The sequence below is a fragment of the Sus scrofa genome, chromosome 14, assembly GCF_054392235.1.
Source record: "Sus scrofa isolate SSC_HxYL_T2T_F1_AM1 chromosome 14, Sscrofa_HxYL_maternal_Yorkshire_Landrace_v2.0, whole genome shotgun sequence".
Classification (NCBI taxonomy): Eukaryota; Metazoa; Chordata; class Mammalia; order Artiodactyla; family Suidae; genus Sus; species Sus scrofa.
This window is the reverse complement of record NC_139396.1, coordinates 98,177,648-98,197,268: the sequence shown is the minus strand read 5'-3', so window position 1 is coordinate 98,197,268 and position 19,621 is coordinate 98,177,648. Positions and strand designations below refer to the sequence as shown.

Below are 19,621 nucleotides of genomic sequence, written 5' to 3'. Positions count from 1 at the left end.
CCCATAGGTTTTGGAGGGTTGTATCTTTGCTGTCTTTTGCTTCTAGGTATTTTTTAATTTCCTCTTTGATTTCCTCAGTGATCCATTGGATGCTTAGTAGCATGTTGTTTAGTCTCCATGTGTTTGTGTTTTTTGCAGTTTTTTTCTTGTTGATTTCCAATCGTATAGCATTGTGGTCAGAAAAGATGCTTGATATGATTTCAATTTTCTTAAAGTTACCAAGGCTTGATTTGTAGCCCAGGATGTGATCAATTTTAGAGAATGTTCCATGTGCACCTGAGAAGAATGTGTATTCTGTTGCTTTTGGATGGAATGTCCTATAAATATCTATCAAGTCCATCTGGCTTCATTCAGGCCCTGTGTTTCCTTATTGATTTTCTGTCTAGATGATCTGTCCATTGCTATACGTGGGGTGTTAAAATCCCCCACTATTATTGTGTTATTGTTGATTTCTCCTTTTAGGTTGTTAGGAGTTGCCTATGTTATAGTGATTCTATATTGGGTGCATAAATATTTAAAATTGTTATATCTTCTTCTTGAACTGATCCTTTGATCATTATGTAGTGTCCTTCCTTGTCTGTTAAAATATTCTTCATTTTAAGGTCTATTTTTTCTGATATGAGTATTGCTTCTCCAGATTTCTTTTGATTCCCATTTGCATGGAATATATTTTCCATCCTCTCATTTTCAACTTGTATGTGTCCCTAGCAGTGAAGTGGGTCTCTTAAAGATAGCATGTGTGTGTGTGTGTGTGTGTGGGTGTGTGGCTCTTGTTTTTGTGTCCATTCAGCCAGTCCGTGTCTTTTGGTTTGGGCATTTAGTCCATTTACATTTAAGGTAATTATTGATATATATGTTTTGATTGCTATTTTATTAACTGTTTTGGATTTGTTTTTGTTGCTCTTTTTTCTTCCTGTCTTCTCTTGTTCTCTCCCCTTGTGATTTGATGATTATCTTTAGTGTTGTATTTGAGTTGATTTTTCATATTTGTTTGTGAATCAATTGTAGATTTTTGGTTTGCAGTTGCCCTGAAGTTTTGATATAGGAGTCTATATACGAGATTGTTTTAAGTCGTTGGTCTCTTAATTGCAAGTGCATCTCCAGTGTCCTGCATTTGTTCCCTCCTCTTCTCACGATTTTTGATTTTGGTAGCATAATTGTGTGTGGATGATTTCCTATCTTTACTGTATACATGCCTTTACTGGTGAGCCTTGTCATTTGTGGTATTTTTGTTTCCTGTTGCAGCCTTTTCTTTTCTGCCTAGAGAAGTTCCTTTAGTATTTGTCGTAAAGCTGGTTTAGTGTTGCTGAATTCTCTTAGCTTTTGCTTATCTGTGAAGCTTTTGATTTCTCCTTCAAATCTGAATGAGAGCCTTGCTGGGTAAAGTAATCTTGGTTGGAGGTTTTTTCCTTTCATCATGTTAAGTATATCACGCCAGTCCCCCTGGCCTGCAGAGTTCTGCTAAAAAATCTGCTGATAACTTTATCAGGGTTCCCTTGTATGTTATTTGCTTCTTTTCCCTAGCTGCTTTCAGTATATTCTCTTTGTCTTTAATTTTGGTAAGTTTGATTAATATGTGTCTTGGGGTGTTCCTCCTTGGGTTTATTTTATATGGTACTCGTCATGCTTCCTGGATTTAAGTGAGTGGGTTCCTTTCCCGTGTTAGGGAAGTTTTCAGCTATTATCTCTTTGAATATTTCTTCTGTCCCTTTCTCCCTCTCTTCTCCTTCTGGCATCCCTATAATACGGATGTTGGTGCATTTAACGTTGTCCCAGAGTTCTCTGAGACTCTCTTCATTTCTTTTCAATCTTTTTTCTCTTTTCTGTTCTGCGTCAGTGATTTCCACCTGTCTGTCTGCCACCTCACTTATTTGTTCTGCCTCCTGTATTTTGCTGTTGGTTGCTTCTAATGAATTTTTTTTTCAGTTATTGTATTTTACATCTCTGCTTGCCTAAGTTTTAAATCTTGTGTTTCTGTGCTCATTGTTTCCTGTAAATTATCAATCTTTGCCTCCAGTTTATTACCAATGTCTTCCATCATCTTCAGCATCAACCATCTAAAGTCTTTTTCCTGGAGGCTGATAATCTCCAGATCACTTAGCTGTTAGGTGGGGCTGATTCCTATCTCTCTGGTGGGTGGGGCTTTGTCTCTGGGTGAGATTAGATGGGGCTGTGTGCCTGGGGGGTCTTTAGCCAGGCTGTTTATTGATGGTCAGGGCTGTGATCCCACCTGGATTGTTGTTTGGCCTGGGGCTTCTCAGCACTGATGGGAGGGGCCAGATTTTCCCAAAATGGCCACCTCCAGAGAAAGGCACGCTGCTGAATATTCCTGAGAGCTTTGCCTCCAATATCCTCCCCCTACAAGAAGCCACAGTCACCCCCTGTTTTCCCAGGAGATCCTCCAAGAACTGCAGTCAGATCTGACCCAGATTCCTATGGAGCCTTTGCTTTGCCCTGGAACCCAGTGCACATGAAAGTCTGTGTGTGCCTTTCAAGAATGGGGGTCTCTGTTTCCCCCAGTCCTGTGGAGCTCCTGCACACAAGCCCCACTGGGTTTCAATGCCAGATGCTCCGGGGGCTCTTTCTCCCTCTGCCAGAGCCCCATTCGTTGAGCTCAGAACTCTCACTCCTGTAGGTGAGTCTGTGCGATACAGTTACTTTCTGGTCTGTGGGCTTCCCATCCAGGAGGAATGGGGTTTGCTTATATTGTGTAATCGCCCCTCCTACCTCTTGATGTGGTCTCATGTTTGTCTTCTGGAGTAAGATGTATTTTTGAAAGTTTCCAGTCCATTTGGTTGAAGGTTGTTCAGCATTTGGTTGTAATTTTGTTGTTTTTATGAGGGAAGTTGAGCTCCAGTCCTTCTGTTCCGCCATCTTAATCCCATCTCCCTGTCTGGGTTAGTATTAGGGTAATGCTGGACTCATAAAATAAATTTGAAAATGTTTCCTCCTCTTCAGTTTTATTTATAAGAGTTTGAGGAGGATTGATGTTAACTCTTTTTAAAATGTTTGGTTGTGTTCTCCAATGAAGTCATCTAGTCCTGGGCTTTTTCTTTGTTGGGAAGTTTCTAATTATTAAATCACCTTCCTTAATAGTTGGAGATCTGTTCAGATTTTCTGTTTCTGCATGATCCAGTCTTGGTTAGGTTGTATGCTTCCAGGATTTTGTGCATTTCTTTTAGGTTATCCAATGTGTTGGTGTACAATTGCTCTTAGTGTTCTCTTACAGGTTTTTTTTTTTTTTTTTTTTTTCCATTTTTGTGGTGTCTGTGGCATGCAGAAGTTCCCAGGCCAGGGATCAAACCTGCATCACAGCAGTAACCTGAGCTACTTCACTGACAATGCCCACTTCTCAACCTGCTGCAGTGCCCAGGAACTCCTCTTATCATCCATTTTATTTCTGTGGCATAGGTTGTAATATCCTCTCTGTCATTTCTGACTTTAGTTATTTGAGTCTTCTTTTTTTCTTAGTCTAATTAATATTGTGTCAATGTTGTTGATTTTTTTTCAAAGTCTTTATTAAGGAAAAGCAAATAGCTTCCTGGGCTGCTGAGAGGGGGGAGAAGAGCCCCTCCCCCCATTTTTTGTTTTTGCTTTTTTGCCTTTTTAGGGCTGCACTCACAGCATATGGAAGTTCCCAGGCTAGGGGTCAAATCAGAGCTACAGCTGCTGGCCTACACCACAACCACAACAATGCAGGATCCACAACCACAACAATATAGGATCTGCAACCTACAGCTCAAGGCAATGCCAGATCCCCGACCAACTGAACAGGGAGGGATCAAACACATGTCCTCATGGATACTAAGGATTCGTTTCTGCTGCACCACAAAGGGAACTCCCTTGTTGATCTTTTTAACAAACCAGCATTTGTCTATTCTCTATTCTTCCCTAATCTTTATTATTTCCTTCCTCTAGCTTTGGGTTTAGTTTGTGCTTCTTTTTCTGGTTCCTTAAGGTGTAAAGTTAGGTTGTTGATTTGAAATTTTTGTTTTCATTTATGTCCATGCCTGTCAAAACTGTACCACAGCATTGACCCGGGCTGCTGTAGTGACAGTGCCAGATCCTTAATGCACTTCCCTCACTACAAGGGAACTCCTGAGATCTTTTCTAACTATAAACTTCCACTTAGTACTGCTTTCATTGTTTCCCATGTGTTTCGTATGTTGTACTTTTGTTTTCATCTGTTTGAGGATATTTTCTAATTTTCCTTGTGATTTCTTCTTTGACTCATTGGCTGTTTGAGTATATTGTTTAAGTTATACATATTTTTGAATAACGCACTTGTTTGAAAATTTCCTCTGATGCTCCCAGAGTACTCTGTTGTCTGTCATTGGTCTTTGCACATATTGTTCTCTCTTTCTGAAAGCCTACTTCTGGTCATTCCTCCAGATGAGTATAGCTTAGTATCACATACACCAAGGAATATGTGAGCATAAAGTATACCTCTGCTCGTCATCTTGGTTTGAAATACTTGGTTGTCTGTATCCTATTATCTAGACCCTAAGCTCCTCAAGAGTAGGCTTCTTACATCCTGGTTAGGATTGCAGCCTCAGCTCCTAGTATAGTCCCTAGAGCATAGTCAGTCAATAAATGTATGTTTAATTGAATGATTAATTGTATATTTATTTTAACTGACAAATTTATTTGGTTTATATAATCTCTTTTCTTTTGTTTTTAGGAGGTGTTCCTGCTCATATGTTTGGCATGACAAAGTTTGGGGATAACATTGAGGATGAATGGTTTATTGTTTATATAGTAAAGCAAATTACAAAGGAATTTCCAGAGTTAGTAGCAAGGTATTGTAGTTATTTAAATAATTTTAAAAGAATTAGGGAGTTCCCATTGTGGCACAGTGGAAATGAATCTGACCAGGAACCATGAGGTGGTGGGTTCAATCCCTGGCCTTGATCAGTGGGTTAAGGATCTGGTATTGCTGTGAGCTGTGGTGTAGGTCGCGGATGCGGCTCGGATCCTGTGTTGCTGTGTCTGTGGCGTAGGCCAGCAGCTACAGCTCCGATTGAACCCTTAGCCTGGGAATCTCCATATTGCTTCAGGTGCAGCCCTAAAAAAAAAAAAAAAAAAAAAAAGGAATTATGTTATTGAAACTGACTATATTTTTATCCCTTTAGTAATTTTTTTTGTATTCTGGTGGAAATTGTACAAATTTGGGACATGACTTCTGTGTTTTCTTCCTTCTCTCTTGTGACTTCCTTTTCTTGAGGAAAAATTTAGGTATCATTTGAGAGTTCAACTTGCAAAACATTTCAAACAAAACCTTCCTATTTTAGGTTTTCCCTTTTTAAAATTCTTATTATGAAAGTTCAAATACACCATCAAATTTCTTGTGGGTCTTTAATATATATTTCACATATTTATTTACTATATCTTCCCCTCTTAGACCATAGCTATACTTTTTTGAGGAACCATACACAGAAGAGATTTAAAGAAATAACAGTGAACAATTATATAAATAGGAAGCAAAGTAGGTAATAGTGCATTCTAGTTCAGTTTAAATTGGGAATAGAGAATTCTCTGTAATTCCCAAGTTATACCAGCAGAGGGCATTTCGCCCATGTCTGAGTTTTTCTCATCAACCGCCTAAATTTTGGTCTTCTACCCACCCAGTCTTTTCCCCAGCAGAGCAAAAACAAAAACAACCACCACAACAACTTTGAAAACTTGTTATTATATCAGATTTTCAAACATACTAGAATAAACCCTCATGTACCTATCAGCCAGCTTCAATAATTATCAACTCCTAAATCCTGGTGATTGTTATTTCATTTACTTCCTTCCCTACTCTCCTATCACATAGCTGAATTATTTTAAAGCAAATATCCAGTACTCTACCATTTGATCTTTAAATACTTCAGAACCCACACACTACTGTTAACCACACCTAAAAATAAGGTGTAATGATTTCTTTTTTTTTTTGTCTTTTTTTCTTTTTGCCATTTCTTGGGCCGCTCCCTCGGCATACAGAGGTTCCCAGACTAGGGGTCCAATTGGAGCTGTAGCCGCTGGCCTACGCCAGGACCACAGCAACACGGGATCTGAGCCGCATCTGCAACCTACACCACAGCTCACGGCAACACCGGATCCTTAACCCACTGAGCAAGGGCAGGGACCGAACCCGCAACCTCATCGTTCCTAGTCGGATTTGTTAATCACTGCACCACGACGGGAACTCCATGATTTCTTAATAAAATTTCAGAATTTTAAATGAACACACAGAGAAACTTTAGTTTCTATCTTCACAAGGATATTAAGGAGGGGGCAATACTTTTCATGTGCTGATTCTCATATTTATATATATAAAATGATACATACACATTGGACTTCTAAAGCTCTTTAATAAGCATCTACTGTCTTGACACTTAAATTAGAAAAAGGAAGAAGCTTTTCCTCTATGTCTCTGCCAGATTAATACTCCTAAAATAGGGCTCTTACTATTTTAGGGTTAGGGTTACTTCCTACTCTAAAATGTTTCATTCTTTTTATCTATAAAACTAAACCCATTCTCCGCTGATTCTGCCAACATTTAAAGCTCTTCACAAAATGATATAACTGTGCTTTTCTAATCTTTTTCTTTACTAGTTGTCAGTCTTTAAATATCTACTTTAAATTGCCACCTCCAAGGTTTTGCTTATGGTGTTCCCTCTCCCAAGAACCTTTTTCTCTGTATATCTCCACCCATTAAAGGTGGAAAAAAATCTAGAACAATATATATAATATTCTACCTTTTGTGTGATGAGAGGAGAAAAAAGAATTTATGTTCCTACTGACTAAACTACACGTAAGTGAACTCTAGAAGGACAATTAAGAGATAACGGTGGTGGGGGATTGGCATATAGATAGAAAAGTAGGAAGGAGATTTTTCATTGTTTAACTTTGAGTGTATTTTTTAAAAGTTTTAACAATGTGACTGACTATCACCTATTCAGAAATTTAAATTTTTAAAAAGTGATGCAATCATAGTCTTAAAGTCTCCTTCAGTGCTGTATAGTATCTTAAACATTTGCTTTATTATAGACATCTACACATGGTACATACTCATATATTTACCAGGCTGAAGGAGAAAATGTATTAGAACAAATCTGTTCTGATTATTAGCAAATGTGCTTTTTTGAATACAAAGTTGGAACTTCTTTTTGCATTAGGATTGAAGACAATGATGGTGAATTCTTGTTAATAGAAGCTGCTGACTTTCTGCCTAAATGGTTAGATCCTGATAATAGTGCCAATAGGGTAAGTATATCCAAGTTTGGAAAATTTGCAGAGGTGACTTGAGTTGCAGCATTTTTTACATGTACCTAGAGTTTGTCAGCGCCTAGTACAAAAACTAAAAGATATCATTTTGTAGGTGTTTTTCCACCATGGTGAGTTGTGCATTATTCCTGCACCAAAGCACCCTGGAGAAATATCCTGGTTACCCACCGCACCCCCTACAATGTTACAAGCATTGAATATAATCTCAACACACCCAGAAAAAATTTTGGCTTCAGAATCTATAAGAGCTGCTGTGAATAAACGCATCAAAGGGTAAGAAAAATAACACTTTCTTTGTTAGTCAAGGAGCCTTTTGATTTAGTGTAGCTCAAGTATTTCATTGAATCTAAAATTTCTTTCACCAGATTAATGCTGATTTTCATTGTCTTTGTCCTTCATGAAATTGACCAACAAATTTATGTGTTTTATGTGTACAAAAAAACAGATGTATCAGAGTTCCTTGGTGATTAGTGGGTTAAGGATCTAGTATTGTCACTGCTGCCACTTAGGTTGCTGATGTGCCAAGGGTTTGATCCTTGGCCCCAGAACTTATGCGTGCCGCAGATACAGCTAAACAAAACAAAACAAAACAAAACAAAAAATAAAAACAAAACACATATCTTTTAATTCCCACTTAGAATATTTTTGCATTTATTTACCTTAGATATTGTACCTAAGTATTAGGTACCTATACATAGGTAGAAATTTTCAGACCTTTAGAAATGAAAACCTAAGCGCACACAATGTGTTCAGGCTGTTTTTGTGGATCTGGGTGTATGTATGGGATTCTTTGACCTACGTGGTGGCTTAGGCTCTATTCAGAAGCGAATGCCTAGTCTAGTACTGTATTTGATCAGCCATTCAAATTTGAGTACCTGTTAAATGTTTTTTAGTTTTGGTAAACTTTGACCTTTTTTTTTTTTTCCTTTTTAGGGCCATACCTATGGCATATGGAAGTTCCCAGGCTAGGGGTCAAATCAGCGCTGCAGCTGCTCTTGTGGCAATGCTGGATCCCTAACCCACTGAGCAAAGCCAGGGATCAAACCCACATCCTCATGGATACTAGTCAGGTTCTTAACATGCTGAGCCACAGTGGGAACTCCCCGTACCATTTTTTTAGGAGAATTAAAGCTGATGTTATTTCCAAAAAATAGTTGTCGCATTTTGGTTTTGTTTTTATTGGATCACCTTCATCCTTTTACTTTATTTTCCATTTCTTTCCACTTTTTCTCTTTCCATCTCATCATCTTTTAGTATATACAGTAAAAGATACTGCAGTCTTTAGTGTATGGTTATTAACTGTGAAATGATATTCAGATTTTTAAATTCAGGAAAACACTCACAAGTCTTTTAGTGTATACAATAAAAGATTCTGCAGTCTTTAGTATATACAGTATCTTCATCTTCACTTTTCTTATCACTCTTTCCATCTCACTCTTGACGAACCAAGATAAGATAAAATGTCAAGGGGGAAATAATTGATATAAGAATCCTAGATATTTACATGTCATAAAGTAAAAATAATTATGTTACCTATCACAGATACCCAGAAAAAATTAAAGCCTCCCTTCATCAAGCGCACTGCTTCCTTCCAGCTGGCATTGTAGCAGTGCTGAAGCAGCGCCCTAGATTGGTGGCTGCAGGAGTCCAGGCATTCTACCTACGGGACCCTATTGACCTACGAGCCTGTCGTATTTTCAAGACATTCTTGCCTGAAACACGAGTAATGACATCGGTAATATAGCTCTCTTGGTTGGTTAGTTTCTTTCACTGGAAAGACAATTAGACATTGTTTTTATTGTTCACTAGGAAAGATTTTGAATTTTGTTTCCCTGTAGCAAGTTAATACACATTTAAAAATTTTTTCTTTCCTCCCATCCAGGGGAGGAAGATTATAAGAGACCTGACTCCCTATTTTCTTTTTTGCGTTTTTATCAGGGCTGCACCTGCAGCATGTGGAAGTTCCTAGGCTGGGGGTCAAATTGGAGCTGCAGCTGCCGGCCTATAAAACAGCCACAGCAACTCGGGCTTGGAGCCACGCCTGCAACCTACACCACAGCTCACAGCAACACCATATCCTTAACCTACTGAGCAAGGCCAGGGATTGAACTCACATCCTCATGGATACTAGTTGGGTTCTTAAACCTGCTGAGCCATGATGAGAACTCCCTGACTTGCTATTTTCTTTTATTAATGGAAATTTCCAGGCTAGGGGTCTAATCAGAGCTGCAGCTGCTGGCCTATGCCACGGCCACAGCGACACCAGACCTGAGCCTCATGGGTGACCTATACCACAGCTCACAGCAACGCCAAATCTTTGACCCACGGGGCAAGGCCACGATACTACGTGGCCTTGTCAGATGTCCTCACAGATACTAGTGGGATTTGTTTCTGCTGCACCACAGTGGGAGTGCCCCTAACTCCCTATTTTCTATGTCAGTGTTTCCTAGTTATTTGTGACAGTATTTTTCTTATTTGAGTAACTATATCATTCTTAACAGTAAAACATTTCATTTCTTCTAGAAAATTAAAAAATATATATATATATATATTTTTTTTTTAAATGGCTGCACTTGTGACATATGGAAGTTCCTGGACCAGAGAGTGAATTGAGCCACACCTATGGCAATGCTGGATCCTTTAACCTGCCAGGCTGGGGATCGAACTCACACCTCTGCAGCAACACAAGCTGCTGCAGTTGGATTCTTAACCCATTGCAACACAGCAGATATGCCAAGAAATATTCTTTATCATATACTCACCTAAACTGCCATGAATCGTCACTAATGATAAGAACTACCTTAATGATACTGAAATGTAGACAATGAAGGTAAATTTTATGGTATATGAGTTACATTTTGATGAAGGTGTTATTAAAAAAATGTAGGCAGTGAATAGATTGGATCTTCTTTGCATTTTATATGTATATGAAGCTCATAAATGAAGTTGTTGTTATTAACTATGAAATGATACTCAAAATTTTAATTTCAGGAAAAGACTCACATATTTTGTGTCCCAAATGTTCAGGTCACTTTCACTAAATGTCTGTATGCACAGTTGGTGCAACAAAGGTTCGTGCCAGACCGGCGGAGTGGATACAAGCTGCCTCCTCCATCTCATCCCCAGTACCGAGCCCATGAATTGGGCATGAAGTTGGTAATGTTGAACCAGAAATTTTTATTTTCTTCCTTTATGTCAAAGGGCTCTTAATAGAATAATGACAGAGCTTAGAATTCTGGAAATATATCTTGTTAATGTGAGAATACAGTAAAATATGGCATTTCAAAAAAGAAAGAAAAATAGATTATTTAGTCACTGAAGCCATCTGAAAAATTAAAATTGATTACCTCATGTCTATACAAAATAAATTCCAGTTGGACCAAATATTTAAAAGAAAAAATGAAACCATAAAATTTGAAAGAAAACGTAGGAAAACTTTTGAAAATCTAGGTAGGAAAGGCCTTTTTAAGCATTACTTGAAACTAGAAACCATAAAAGATGAGATTGATAAATTCGATTAGATAAAAATAAAGCCTATATAGCACAGAGAACTATGTCCTATGAAAAACTATCATAGAAAAGACTGTTTTAAAAAGAGTATATATATACACACACACACACACACACACACACACACATACACACATGGATAACTGAACCACTTAGCTGTATAGCAGAAAGTAACACGACATTGTAAACAACAATACTTACATTTTTTTAAAAAATTAAGCATTTCTGTGTGGTTAAAAAAACCATAAATATAGTCAAAAGACATTGAAACTTGAGACCTTAAAAAGAAGAAAAAAAAAAAACAGTTGATTTCTCTAATGTATAGCATTCCTACAATTCAATATGGAAAAAATTATATTAAAAATAATCAGAGGAGGGAGTTCCCGTCGTGGCGCAGTGGTTAATGAATCCGACTAGGAACCATGAGGCTACGGGTTCGGTCCCTGGCCTTGCTCAGTGGGTTGAGGATCCAGCGTTGCCGTGAGCTGTGGTGTAGGTTGCAGACTCAGCTCGGATCCCGAGTTGCTGTGGCTCTGGCTGTAGGCCGCCGGCTACAGCTCCCATTCGACCCCTAGCCTGGAAACCTCCATATGCCACGGGTTTGGCCTTAGAAAAGACAAAAAGACAAAAAAAAAAAAAAAAAAAAAAATCAGAGGAGTTCCTGTCGTGGCGCAATGGTTAACGAATCCGACTAGGAACCATGAGGTTGTGGGTTCGATCCCTGGCCTTGCTCAGTGGGTTAAGGATCCGGCGTTGCCGTGAGCTGTGGTGTAGGTTGCAGATGCTACTCGGATCCCAAGTTGCTGTGGCTCTGGTGGAGGCCGGTGGCTACGGCTCCGATTAGACCCCTAGCCTGGGAATCTCCATATGTTGTGGGAGCCGCCCTAGAAAAGGCAAAAAGACCTAAAAAAAAAAAAAAATCAGAAACCATAAACATTTCACAAAAAAGGAAATACAAATGATTTTTAGTTTAAATATATGAAAAGATGTTGTGTTGCTCATAATAAAAGAAATGCAATTTAAATCTACAAAATAGTGTTTTTCAGCATTTGATTGGCAAGTATCCAGAAGTTTGAAAATATATACATAGAGATATCCTCAAACAGTATTGATAGGAATATAAGTTGATTCAGCCTCTTAGAACAGTTTATCTCTTTCCATCAACGTTTAAAATGCACAAACCTGAGTTCCCGTTGTGGTGTAGCAGAAAACAAATCCGATTAGGAACCATGAGGTTGTGGGTTTGATCCCTGGCCTCGCTCAGTGGGTTAAGGATCTGGCGCTGCCGTGAGCTGTGATGTAGGTCTTGGAGACTGCTCGGATCCCTAGTTGCTGCAGCTGTGGTATAGGCCGGTGGCTACAGCTCCGATTCAACCCCTAGCCTGGGAGCCTGGGAACCTCCGTATGCCATGGGTGTGGCCCTATAAAGACAAAAGATAAAAATAAATAAAATGCACAAACCCTTCGCTCAGCATTTTCACTTCTAGAAACTTGTCCTCCATATATTTTACGTATGCACAAAGCCATTCGAGGATACTCATAATAGCATCATTTGTAGCAGTAGCAAGATACTGGGAGCAACCTAAATGTCTGTTAGTAGGGGGATAGTTATATACATTATGGTTTCTCCATGAAGTGAGATAGATAAATTTATATGTGCTCCTGTGAAATGATCTCCAAGACATAACACTGAGTGAAAAACAAGTTTCAGAGCAGTGTGTATATTGCCATTTCGTGACAAAAATGAAGGAGTGGGAGGATGTATATATGCAGATACACATATCTGCTTGAATGTATAAATTATTTCTGAAAAGACATATAAGAAATTGGTAACAGTAGTTTTCTCTCCAGTGATCAGGGAAGCCCTCTATTGGAATTTTGTCATGTGCATTTTATTTATTATTTTTTTTATTCGAAGTACTCTTAAAATGAAGTGATTCCCTTTACCCTACCTGAGACTATGCTTAGTTCATTTATAATTTCTGTTAGACAAGAAACCTTTTACAAGACTTTTTTTAAGCAAACAAGTTTAAATTTCTAGTCTTTTAGCCAATGAGAAAAGAAATCTCTTTGAAGAGAATAAGAATCTTTGTTTTGTATTATTTGCTTTTTCCCTTTATAATTTTTAGTGATATGTAGAGATTATGAAACCTGGAAATAAAGTCAGATTTTTTTCATAAAATTCAAAAAGTGTTTGAAAGTCCGCATGCCCACGTGTCCAGTCACCTAGTTATTGAGTATGGTTAAATGGAAAGAAAATAACCTAATAATAAAAATTCTCTCTTTTCCTCTAGGCTCATGGATTTGAGATCTTATGCTCCAAATGTAGCCCACATTTTTCTGACTCCAAGAAATCTCTTGTTACTACTTCACCGCTCTGGGCTGGCTTCCTTGAAAGCCTAAAAAAGAATGATTACTTTAAGGTAGGACTTACATATTTTAAATTATACAATCTTCGGAAAATCCAGTGATTTACAGTTCTTTGGTCAGTATTAAATGTGTGACATAATTGTTTGGTGGTACCAAACACCATACTAGTTTGGTGGTAATGAGGGGATGTTTATAAACTGCTTCTAGTATTTTAGAAAAATTAGTAACATTGGTGTAAAGTGGTCAAAGTTATTATTTGTATCAGATGAACACTTGATAGAAAGATAGGATAGAAATGTTAGTTGAGTTCCCATTGTGGCTTCACAGTTTAAAAACCCGACTTGTATCTATGAGGATGCAGGTTCGATCCCTGGTCTTGCTCAGTGGGTTAAGGATCCAGCATTGCTGTAAGCTGCAGCATAGGTTGCAGATGCAGCTTGAATCTGGCTGCTGCAGCTGTGGTGTAGGCCGGCAGCTGCAACTCTGATTTGACCCCTAGCCTGGGAACTTCCGTATGCCGTAGGTATGGCCCAAAAAAGAAAAAAAAAGAAGGAAACGATAATTAAGGTGGGGGTTATGTTATTTTTTTGGTTCTGTACTTTGTTTTTATAAATTACTAATCATTTATTTCTTAATAACCAGTTTAACAGAAAACCTTCAAAGTTGGAAAGAGGCCCTTAATGGTGAAAAGGACTAGGGATCTCTACATCTAACCTAGTCCCCTTTTGTTTTTTTTTGTTTGTTTGTTTGTTTGTTTGTTTGTTTTTTGTCTTTTGTCTTTTTGTTGTTGTTGTTGTTGCTATTTCTTGGGCCTCTCCCATGGCATATGGAGGTTCCCAGGCTAGGGGTTGCATCGGAGCTGTAGCCACCGGCCTACGCCAAAGCCACAGCAACACGGGATCCGAGCCGCATCTGCAACCTACACCACAGCTCACGGCAACGCCGGATCCTTAACCCACTGAGCAAGGGCAGGGACTGAACCCGCAACCTCATGGTTCCTAGTCGGATTCGTTAACCACTGCGCCACGACGGGAACTCCCCTAGTCCCCTTTTTTTAAGGAACTGGAATTCACACAGGTACAGCAATGGCAAAACAGGAACTAGGACTTAGGTCTCAAGATTTTTGAACAATGTCTTATATGGCACATCACCTCCCTGAAAGTTGCTGGTGAGCAGGTTATTTTAATGACACCATGTATATATTATTCTGATAGGCATTACTATTTTTTTAGGGATTGATAGAAGGTTCTGCTCAGTACCAGGAAAGGCTAGAAATGGCGAAGAACTACTTCCAGCTCTCCATAAACCAGCCAGAAAGGTGAGTTTAACACTACTCGAACATGGCAGCAGAGTGATAACTTGCCAGAAGTAAGTAACTTACTTTTGAGATAGTTGCAGAAGTTGGAGTTTCCATATTTAGCATTTAGTGGCAGGGCTCATGACTCCTGAAGGATCTGGGGTTGGGGTTTGGAGAAGAGGTGTTATAGATGATTGCTGGCACTGGCAGCTACTACCACTACCATCACCATCATCACCACTGTCATCACAACCACCACCACACTGTCACCGTATCACCACTGTCATCGCACCCACCACCACACTGTCACCGTATCACCACTGTCATCGCACCCACCACCACACTGTCACCGTATCACCACTGTCATCGCACCCACCACCACCATCATCATCATATAATGGCTAACATTTATTGAGTGCTTACAAAGCATAGGCCACTTTATTTGATCCCCTTTACAGTCCTGTGAAATAAGTACAATTATTATCTTCCCTATTTACAGCTGAGAAGCTGAGGACAAGAGAGATTAAGTACTTATCAAAGGCCAAAGGTTACACAGCTAATAAGGATTTGAACTCAAGCAGCCTGATGTTGAGCCATGTGCTTAATTCCCATGGGCATTCTGGGCTATGCTTAGCTTTTTAAGTGGATCTGAAACATAGAATGAAATAGGCATTCAGCTTCCAAATCAAATCTCATTCTAACCTGCCATACATGTTATGAGGGAAGAAAGAAGTGAACACAGGGTTGGAAGTAAATGGCACCCCTTTATTTATTTATTTATTTATTTATTTTTGTCTTTTTGCCTTTTTGTTGTTGTTGTTGCTATTTCTTGGGCCACTCCCGCGGCATATGGAGGTTCCCAGGCTAGGGGTTGAATCGGAGCTGTAGCCACCGGCCTACGCCAGAGCCACAGCAATGCGGGATCCGAGCCGCGTCTGCAACCTACACCACAGCCCATGGCAACGCCGGATCATTAACCCACTGAGCAAGGGCAGGGACCGAACCCGCAACCTCATGGTTCCTAGTCGGATTCGTTAACCACTGCGCCACGACGGGAACTCCGGCACCCCTTTAAAATTTGATAAAATTGAGTTTCAGTTTGGGTAATGGTGGAGTAACGTATCAGACCAACCCCCTGCTAATTACAATGATAAACCCTGGATAGAATATAAAAAACAGTTCTTTGGGAGTTCCTGTTTTGGCTCAGTGGAAACAGACATGACTAGTATCCATGAGGATGCAGATTCGATCCCTGGTCTTGCTCACTGGGTTAAGGATCCAGCATTGCCGTGAGCTGTGGTGTAGGTTGCAGATGTGGCTCAGATCCCACCTTGCTATGGCTGTGGTGTAGGCTGGTTGCTGCAGCTCTAATTCCACCTCTTAGCCTGGGAACTTCTCTATGCCGCAGGTGTGGCCCTAAAAAGCAAAAACAAAAACCCCAAAAAACCCAGTTATTTTCAAATAACACTGGAGAACAACAAAAAAAGGCAAAAATCAGAGGGAATAGGAGTTCTCATCATGGCTCAGCAGAAACAAACCTGACTAGCATCCTTGAGGACACCGGTTTGAGCCCTAGCCTTGCTCAGTGGGTTGAGGACCTGGCCTTGCCATGAGCTGTGATGTAGGTTGCAGATGCAGCTTGGATCTGATGTTGCTGTGACTGTGGCGTAGGCCAGCAGCTACAGCTCTGATTCGATCCCTAGCCTGATAACCTCCATATGCCATGGGTTTGGCCCTAAAAAGACAAAAAAAAAAAAAAAAAAAAAAAAATCAGAGGGAATAGGACTGTTGAAAGAAGAAAATCACATTTGACTTGTCCCTTGAGGACACTTCTAGTCAGTGTGATGCAAAGAAAATGGAGCTCAAACAGAAAGTCATATTGGGCTGAGGAATCAAAGGTCAGAATATGAGTATTGGGAAAAATTCAGTTTATGTTTGCAAAATCGAATTTTAGATACTTAAAGTTGTTAAATAACGTGAAAGAAATAGCCTTGTGTATGTTACGGTTCAAAAGTTCCAAGTTATGTGTCAGTGTACTTTTCATTCTGTTTGGGGCAATTTTTTTTTTTTTTTTTTTGTCAGACTAATCTGGATTTGAACGCCTGTCATTTTGCCAACATGACTCTTTTTTTTGTCTTTTTAGGGCCACACTCATGGCATATGGAGGTTCCCAAGCTTGGGGTCATATCAGAGCTGTATCTGCTGGCCACAGCCACAGACATAGTATTGCTGGATCCAAGCCACATTTGTGACCTACAGCACAGCTCACGGCAACACCAGATCCTTAACCCACTGAGCAAGGCCAGGGATCCAACCTACGTCCTCATGGATGCTAGCCAGATTTGTTTCTATTGAGCTACAGTGGGAACTCCCATAAAATGTTCTTTGAAGACTGCATGAAGCAAAATTGATGCTGAGAGAACTCTAACCATAATGCCTGAGGTGGTAATGACTTTACAGCAGTCTTTACTCTTTCATAAGTGTCTAGGGATGTCTTTGTTTCATTCCCATCAATTTTATGGCAGTAATTAATGGAAAAGAGGATGCCTTCTTAGGGTATCATTTAAGAAAACTTGGGAAAGAGAGTAAAGGAGGTGGCCCTCATAGTTAGGGAAATCTCCCCCAGATGATTCCTGTCACCTTTGGAGACCACTCCGTTGAGAAGCGTTACCTTAAGTGTTGGTTGAAGAGAAGTTAAGAAATTGGAGAGGCACATATGTAGGAGAGTTAAGGCTTCTCCCACAAAATATGGTAGATTGGTGGTTGGGTAGTTCTTTTTAAATAAAAGGTTTACTGTTATAGAAGTAACATATTCATTCATTATAAAAAAATATAGAAGGATTTTGGAAGGAAATGTATACCATAAAGTAAACCAATATTATCATTTTTATCTACTACCCTCCAGGAGTTCCACGCTCCCCCCCCCCATACTCAGTTGATTTTTTAAGAAATTACAGTACTATATAGAAATTTTGTATCCTGCTCTTAATTGTTACTTGTTATGATCTTACATTTTCCTATGAACTTAAAAAGTTTCAATAAGCATAATTTTAAGTAGCTGCGTAGCATTTTAGCTAACAGATGTACCATAATTTACTTATTCAAATAGCTTAAATATCCAACATTTTAATGAGTGTTGAAGGAGAGACTACCACTCCTCAAGCCAGAATAACTTCTAAATAGTTTTAAACCAAGCTTATATCTCCCTCCAGACTGTTCTTGAATTGCCATTTTTTTTAAATAGCTAAATGAATATCATAGGCTGTTTCTCACTGTCTTTTTTTAAAATTAATTTTATTGTCATATAGTGGATTTGGAAAATTGTGTTTGTTTCAGGTGTACAGCGAAGTAAATCAGTTGTACATGTATCTATTCTTTTTCAGATTCTTTTTCTATAAGTTATTACATAGTATTGGGTAGATTACCCTGTGCTATACAGTACAGGACCTTTATTACCTATTTTATATATAGTAGTGTGTATATGTCAATCCCAACCCCCTAATTTGTCCTGCCAGCCCCCATTTCCCCTTTGGTAACCATGTGTTTGGTTACTTTTTCTTTTTCTTTTTTTTTTCTTTTTAGGGCCGCACCATAGCATATGGAAGTTCCCAGGCTAGGGGTCCAATCGGAGCTACAGCTGCCAGCCTGCGCCACAGCTGCAGCAATGCTGGATCAGAGCCGCATCTGCGACCTACACCAGAGCTCACAGCAATGCAAGATCCCACTGAGTGAGATCAGGGTTCAAACCCGCATCCTCATGGATCCTAGTCAGGTTTGTTAACCGCTGAGCCATGAAGGGAACTTCATACGTTTGGTTTCAAAATGCGTCTGTTTCTGTTTTGTAAATTCTTTTGTATCATGTTTTATTAAATTCTGCATATTAGTAATCTCATATCGGTATTTGTCTTTCTCCATCTGACTTCACTTAGTATGATAATTCTAGGTCATTCCATGGTGCTGCAAATGGCATTATTTCATGCTTTTTTTGGCTGAATAATATTGCATTATATATATACACCACACCTTCTTTTTTTTTTTTTTTTTTGGTCTTTTGTCTTTTTTGTTGTTGTTGCTATTTCTTGGGCCGCTCCCGCGGCATATGGAGGTTCCCAGGCTAGGGGTTGAATCGGAGCTGTAGCCACCGGCCTACGCCAGAGCCACAGCAACGCGGGATCCGAGCCGCGTCTGCAACCTATACCACAGCTCACGGCAACGCCGGATCGTTAACCCACTGAGCAAGGGCAGGAACCGAACCCGCAACCTCATGGTTCCTAGTCGGATTCGTTAACCACTGCGCCACGACGGGAACTCCATACACCACACCTTCTTTATCCATTCCTCTGTTGATGGACATTTAGGTTGCTTCCAAGTCTTGGCCATTGTAAATCCCACTGTCTTTTAATAGTACCACCATCCTCCTTATCACCCAGGCTCTCCTTGGATCCAGACCTTAGATCCTATTTGCTATTATCTCGTGGCTTGCATTTTTTTCCCTTACTGCCTAGCTAGATACTCTAATCATTGATTTTTTTGAACTACAGCTATACCTAAACTTGTTTATCAACTTCTAGTGACTTTTCTCTTCCAATTTAACCATTCGAGGCAAGAGAATCTGCCTGAAATATATCTTTTTTTTTTGGTCTTTTCTAGGGCCGCACCCGAAACATATGGAGGTTCCCAGGCTAGGGATCGAATTGGAGCTGTAGCTGCCGGCCTGTGCCAGAGCCACAGCAACGCGGGATCCGAGCTGTGTCTGTGACCTATACCACAGTTCACGGCAACACCAGATCCTTAACCCACTGAGCGAGGCCAGGGATTGAACCTGCAACCTCATGGTTCCTACTCGGATTGTTAACCACTGAGCCATGACGGGAACTCCCTGAAATATATCTTTAATACTGTCACTCCCCTTCCCTAGAATTATTAAAGATTGGAATAGTAAAAAACTACTGATGACCTAAGTATCTCTCAATAGTAGATAAATGAATTGCAATGTATTTATCTGGTGAACTGCTATCCATTAGTTTACCAGAGATGAGCTAAATATACATAAATCTAATGCAAGATTTCTCAACCTCAGCACTACTGACACTTTGGACCAGATAATTCTTTGTTGTGGGGAACTATCCTGTGTGTTGTAAGGTGAAGCAACATTCCTGGCCTCTACCCAGT

At 39.6% G+C, this 19,621-nt stretch overlaps 1 protein-coding gene across 20 annotated transcripts in view; it reads left to right on the top strand.

The window, feature by feature from the left end:
- ECD (ecdysoneless cell cycle regulator) overlaps positions 1 to 19,621 on the top strand; it is a 114,492-nt gene that overhangs the window by 80,714 nt on the left and 14,157 nt on the right. For 15 of the 20 annotated variants that reach the window (XR_014828102.1, XR_014828099.1, XR_014828103.1 and 12 more), the window contains exons 3-9: positions 4,682 to 4,799; positions 7,164 to 7,251; positions 7,367 to 7,545; positions 8,815 to 9,007; positions 10,300 to 10,428; positions 13,077 to 13,205; positions 14,385 to 14,470. Coding sequence is in view for 15 of the 20 variants with exons in the window: in XM_084997309.1 (XP_084853435.1) it covers positions 4,682 to 4,799; positions 7,164 to 7,251; positions 7,367 to 7,545; positions 8,815 to 9,007; positions 10,300 to 10,428; positions 13,077 to 13,205; positions 14,385 to 14,470 (922 nt within the window). In the remaining 5 variants the exon portion in view is untranslated. The remainder of the gene's footprint in view (positions 1 to 4,681; positions 4,800 to 7,163; positions 7,252 to 7,366; positions 7,546 to 8,814; positions 9,008 to 10,299; positions 10,429 to 13,076; positions 13,206 to 14,384; positions 14,471 to 19,621) is intronic. The other 5 variants (XM_084997317.1, XM_084997318.1, XM_005671096.4 and 2 more) reach the window with 1 other exon arrangement.